The sequence below is a fragment of the Leucoraja erinacea genome, unplaced genomic scaffold (assembly GCF_028641065.1).
Source record: "Leucoraja erinacea ecotype New England unplaced genomic scaffold, Leri_hhj_1 Leri_71S, whole genome shotgun sequence".
NCBI lineage: Eukaryota > Metazoa > Chordata > Chondrichthyes > Rajiformes > Rajidae > Leucoraja > Leucoraja erinaceus.
In genome coordinates this window covers 365,001-371,231 of record NW_026576641.1, presented here as the reverse complement: position 1 = coordinate 371,231, position 6,231 = coordinate 365,001, and the positions used below count along the sequence as shown (strand labels likewise).

The window sequence follows — 6,231 nt, the reverse complement described above, 5'->3', positions numbered from 1 at the left end:
TCAAAGACCCTCGGACTATCTTTGATCAGACTTTGCTGGCTTTACCTTGCACTAAACGTAATTCCCTTATTGTATCTGTACACGGCCAATGGCTTGATTGTAATCATGTATCATCTTTCCGCTCACTGGTTAGCACACAACAAAAGCTTTTCACTGTACCTCGGTACAGGTGGCAATTTAACGATGTATGTATTTGCCTGTACGTACAGCATGCGTCCTTGCCTATGATAGACATTATTGTCCCCTAATTTGAGGAAGGACATTCTTGCTATTGAGGGAGTGCAGCGTAGAGTTCACCAGGTTAATTCCCGGGATGGCGGGACTATCATATGCTGAGAGAATGGAGCGGCTGGGCTTGTACACTCTGGAGTTTAGAAGGACGAGAGGCGTTCTTATTGAAACATATAAGATTATTAAGGGTTTGGACGCACTGGAGGCAGGAAACATATTCCCGATGTTGGGGGAGTCCAGAACCAGGGGCCACACACACAGTTTAAGAATAAGGGGTCGGCCATTTAGAACGGAGACGAGGAAAAACTTTTTCGCACAGAGTTGTGAGTCTGTGGAATCCTCAGCCTCATCTTGAATTTCCGGATGCTTTCAAGAGAGAGTTAAGGGCCTGTATACTCGGTGATGTTTTTCCGGTGATTGCCGGCATCATTGACTGATGTATCAGGTCACCGAAAAATATTTGCGGCATGATGCAGCCTGATGACGTAATGGCGCGCGTTTTTTTTTTCAAGTGTCGCAACATTTTTGTTAGTCACTGCTGGAGTTTGAAATGTTCAAAATCTTTTGGTGACACTGATAGGACGCTGGTGGAACAGACCCTTTAGATAGAGCTCTTAAAGATAGCGGAGTCAAGGGATATGGGGAGAAGGCAGGAACGGGGTACTGATTGGGGATGATCAGCCATGATCACATTGAATGGCGGTGCTGGCTCGAAGGGCCGAATGGCCTACTCCTGCACCTATTGTCTATTACAGATCCCCTGCTTGGAGCAGCAGGCAGAGTCGTCTGGCTTAGGTTCAAATTGTACAAGGCATTGGTGAGACCAAATCTGGAGTATAGTGTACAATTTTGGTCGCCTAATTATAGGAAGGATGTCAACAAAATAGAGAGAGTACAGAGGAGATTTACTAGAATGTTGCCTGGCTTTCAACAACTAAGTTACAGAGATAGGTTGAATAAGTTAGGTCTTTATTCTCTGGAGCGCAGGAGGTTAAGGGGGGACTTGATAGAGGTCTTTAAAATGATGAGAGGGATAGACAGAGTTGATATGGACAAGCTTTTCCCTTTGAGAATAGGGAAGATTCAAACAAGAGGACATGACTTCAGAATTAAGGGACAGAAGTTTAGGGGTAACATGAGGGGGAACTTCTTTACTCAGAGAGTGGTAGCTGTGTGGAATGAGCTTCCAGTGGAAGTTGTGGCGGCAGGTTCGTTGGTATCATTTAAAAATAAATTGGATAGGCATACGGATGAGAAGGGAATGGAGGGTTATGGTATGAGTGCAGGCAGGTGGGACTAAGGGGAAAAAGTTGTTCGGCACGGACTTGTAGGGCCGAGATGGCCTGTTTCCGTGCTGTAATTGTTATATGGTTATATGGTTATATAGGTACCTTCCCATTCATTGTGTTTCAGCCAACTCACCCCAGTCCCTCTAGCAGTTGTTATCACAATGCTGTCATGCATGGATCAGTGGGACAGGCAGCATCTCTGGGGGGAAGGAGTCAATGAATGACGTTTCAGGTCAGAGTCTAAAGAAGGGTCTTGACTCCTAAAACGACACTATTGGAATGTTGGCCTTCATAACAAGAGGATTTCAGTATAGGAGTAAAGAGGTTCTTCTGCAGTTGTACAGGGCTCTGGTGAGACCACATCTGGAGTATTGTGTACAGTTTTGGTCTCCTAATTTGAGGAAGGACATCCTTGTAATTGAGGCAGTGCAGCGTAGGTTCACCAGATTGATCCCTGGGATGGCGGGACTATCATATGAGGAAAGATTGAAAATACTGGGCTTGTATTCACTGGAGTTTAGAAGAATGAGGGGGTATCTTATAGAAACATATAAAATTATAAAAGGATTGGACAAGCTGGATGCAGGAAGAATGTTCCCAATGTTGGACGAGTCCAGAACCAGGGGCCACAGTCTTAGAATAAAGGGGAGGAGATTTAAGACTGAGGTGAGAAAAAACGTTTTCACCCAGAGAGTTGTGAATTTATGGAATTCCCTGCCACAGAGGGCAGTGGAGGCCAAGTCACTGGATGGATTTGAGAGAGAGTTAGGTAGAGCTCTAGGGGCGAGTGGAATCAAGGGATATGGGGAGAAGGCAGGCACGGGTTATTGATTGGGGACGATCAGCCATGATCACAATGAATGGCGATGCTGGCTCGAAGGGCTGAATGGCCCATTCCTGCACCTATTGTCTATGATTCTGTGTCACCCGTTCCCACCTGCCCAGAAATGCTGCCTGGCCCGCTGAGTTTTGTGATAAGTCTTTGACTATTTCTGCACAGTTTGCCCCAGTCCGCTCCACCCCCACATCAGACCATGATGACCCCAAAGAAGGTCTTGCCCTCCTGGTAGTCCACCAGGTTTGGGTCGCTGACGTTGACGTAGAGATGGTGGTCTTTGTCCAGTTCCACCGTCGCCCCTTGGCCGAGGGTGGTGTACCAGAGGCCCCGGCCCCTGCGCGCTCCGCAAACGGTCTCCTGGCCAGTCAGCAGCAGGATGGGCTGGGGGTACGAGTCGTGCCGGCCGTAGACTCTGTGGGAGAGGGCGAGGGGCTTCTCCCCCTCCTCGCACCCGCTGCCCCTGAAACCCACCTGGCAGTAGATGTAGTACAGGCCGGCACGCGGGATGACCAGGGAGCGGCCCCTGTACCTCACCGAGTCCCGGGTGAATGCTGGGCCCCTCGCCGGCTCCCAGCTCAGGGTCCCCTCCGTCTCCGAGTGAGGAACGCCCACCGACATCTCCTGCTCGATCCCTGAGTTCCACAGGATGGAAAGAAGCATGGTTAGAGGGTTGGGATAGAACAGCTCAAAGAAAGGCCTTTCCACCCACAATGTCCCTGCTGTACATGGTACCGTCGAAGATAGACATAGACAACAGGTGCAGGAGGAGGCCATTCGGCCCTTCGAGCCAGCACCGCCATTCAATGTGATCATGGCAATAAATAGACAATAGACCTTAATTCAGACACTAAGATTATTATCAGACAACTTAAAATCAGGAACGTTTAGTTTTGTTTAGATGAGTTAAGCTTAGACAATAGATAATAGACAATAGACAATAGATAATAGGTACAGGAGTAGGCCATTCGGCCCTTCAAGCCAGCACCACCATTCAATGTGATGATGGCTGATCATCCCCAATCAGTACCCCGTTCCTGCCTTCTCCCCATATCCCCTGACTCCGCTATCTTTAAGAGCCCTATCTAGCTCTCTCTTGAAAGCATCCAGAGAACCGCCCTCCACAGAGGCAGAGAATTCCACAGACTCACAACTCTCTGTGTGGAAAAGTGTTTCCTCGCCTCCGTTCTAAATGGCTTACCCCTTATTCTTAAACTGTGTGGCCCCTGGTTCTAGACTCCCCCAACATTTGGAACATGTTTCCTGCCTCTAGCTTGTCCAAATTCTTAGTAACCTTATATGTTTCAATAAGATACCCTCTCATCCTTCTAAACCCCAGAGTGTACCAGCCCAGCCGTTACATTCTTTCAGCATATGACAGTCCCTCTGAACCTGCCTATTGACAGGTTCGGAGGGATATGGACCAAACGCAGGCAGGTAGGACAAGTGTAGCTGGGACGTGTTGGCCAGTGTGGGGAAGATGGGCCGAAGGGCCTGTTTCCATGCTGTAGGACTCTAACTTACCGGTCAGGTGGGCGGCAGGCTTGCTGGTTTGGCTCGGACCCCACGACTCCCCTGTTACAACAGCGCTCCCTGCAAGAGAAGATCAGATGGTGAAACAGGGAGTGATGGGCGGTGGTTTGAGAAGGGGGTCTCACCTCCAATTCCAAGTTCAAATTTATTGTCACGTGCAACAATTAAGGTACAGTGGTATTTGAGTTACCATATAGCCATACTAAGTGAAAAGCAACAAGACAAACAACCACATCAAATAAAGGTTTGACATAAACATCCACCACAGTGGAATCCAACATTCCCCAATGTGACGGAGGCAATAAACTTCAATCATAGAAGCATAGAAACATAGAAAATAGGTGCAGGAGTAGGCCATTCGGCTCTTCGAGCCTGCACCGCCATTCAATATGATCATGGCTGATCATCCAACTCAGTATCCTGTACCTGCCTTCTCTCCATACCCCCTGATCCCTTTAGCCACAAGGGCCACACCTAACTCCCTCTTAAATATAGCCAATGAACTGGCCTCAACTACCTTCTGCGGGAGAGAATTCCAGAGATTCACCACTATCTGTGTGAAAAATGTTTTTCCTCATCTCGGTCCTAAAAGATTTCCCCCTTATCCTTAAACTGTGACCCCTTGTCCTGGACTTCCCCAACATCGGGAACAATCTTCCTGCATCTAGCCTGTCCAACCCCTTAAGAATTTTGTAAGTTTCTATAAGATCCCCCCCCCTCAATCTTCTAAATTCTAGCGAGTACAAGCCAAGTCTATCCAGTCTTTCTTCATATGAAAGTCCTGACATCCCAGGAATCAGTCTGGTGAACCTTGTCTGTACTCCCTCTATGGCAAGAATGTCTTCCCTCAGATTAGGAGACCAAAACTGTACACAATACTCCAAGTGTGGTCTCACCAAGACCCTGTACAACTGCAGTAGAACCTCCCTGCTCCTATACTCAAATCCTTTTGCTATGAAAGCTAACATACCATTCGCTTTCTTCACTGCCTGCTGCACCTGCATGCCTACTTTTAATGACTGGTGTACCATGACACCCAGGTCTCGTTGCATCTCCCCCTTTCCTAATCGGCCACCATTCAGATAATAATCTACTTTCCTGTTTTTGCCACCAAAATGGATAACCTCACATTTATCCACATTATACTGCATCTGCCATGCATTTGCCCACTCACCCAGCCTATCCAAGTCACCTTGCAGTCTCCTAGCATCCTCCTCACAGCTAACACTGCCCCCCCAGCTTTGCGTCATCCGCAAACTTGCAGATGTTGCATTCAATTCCCTCATCCAGATCATTAATATATATTGTAAATAGCTGGGGTCCCAGCACTGAGCCTTGCGGTACCCCACTAGTCACTGCCTGCCATTGTGAAAAGGACCCGTTTACTCCTACTCTTTGCTTCCTGTTTGCCAGCCAGTTCTCTATCCACATCAATCCTGAACCCCCCAATACCGTGTGCTTTAAGTTTGTATACTAATCTCTTATGTGGGACCTTGTCGAAAGCCTTCTGGAGGTCCAGATATAATCATCATCCTCGTTTGTTCACCCGTGGTCGGGGCTGTTGAACCCTCCGCAGTCGCCGCTGCCGGCAGTCCGATATCGGAAGCACTCGCGTCGGGATGATGGAAAATTCGGCACGGGATGGATCGGAACGCTCGGAGCTCCCGAGTCGGCCTCTTCTTACCAGAGACTGCGAGGGCTTCACGGTGTTGGGGGTCCACAGGCCCCGCGGTTGGAGCTCCTTCACAGGCGATCCTCGGCAAAGGATGGCAGGCTCCGCGATGTTAAAATCCGTGCCGGTCTTCGGGAAAGGCCGCAGCACTCCACGTTGTTCGGCCGCGGTGGAGGGGGTGGGGGGGGGAAGGAAATACGACACGGAGAAAAATCGAACCACCGCCAAAGTTTCCCCCAATGGCGGTCACGGAGGCGCAGCGGTAGAGTTGCTGCCTCACAGCGAATGCAGCACCGGAGACCCGGGTTCGATCCTGACTATGGGCGCTGTCTGTACAGAGTTTGTATGTTCCCACTGCATTGGCTTTAGACAATTGACAATAGTCAATTGACAATAGATGCAGGACTAGGCCATTCGGCCCTTCGAGCCAGCACCGCCATTCAATGTGATCATGGCTGATCATCCCCAATCAGTATCCCGTTCCTGCCTTCTCCCCATATCCCCTGACTCCGCTATCTTTAAGAGCCCTATCTAGCTCTCGCTTGAAAGCATCCAGAGAACCGGCCTCCACCGCCCTCTGAGGCAGAGAATTCCACAGACTCACCACTCTCTGTGAGAAAAAGTGTTTCCTCGTCTCCGTTCTAAATGGCTTACCCCGTATTCTTAAACTG

At 49.1% G+C, this 6,231-nt stretch overlaps 1 protein-coding gene across 1 annotated transcript in view; it reads right to left on the bottom strand.

The window, feature by feature from the left end:
• Nucleotides 1–226: 226 nt before the first annotated feature.
• Nucleotides 227–6,231, bottom strand: part of LOC129694601 (lymphotoxin-beta-like) — an 11,126-nt gene continuing 5,121 nt past the window's right edge. Inside the window, exons 3-4 of the mRNA XM_055631331.1 lie at nucleotides 3,880–3,948; nucleotides 227–2,990 (exon numbers count right to left, since the gene is read on the bottom strand). Coding sequence (XP_055487306.1) covers nucleotides 2,548–2,990; nucleotides 3,880–3,948 — 512 coding nt within the window. The 3' untranslated portion in view covers nucleotides 227–2,547. The remainder of the gene's footprint in view (nucleotides 2,991–3,879; nucleotides 3,949–6,231) is intronic.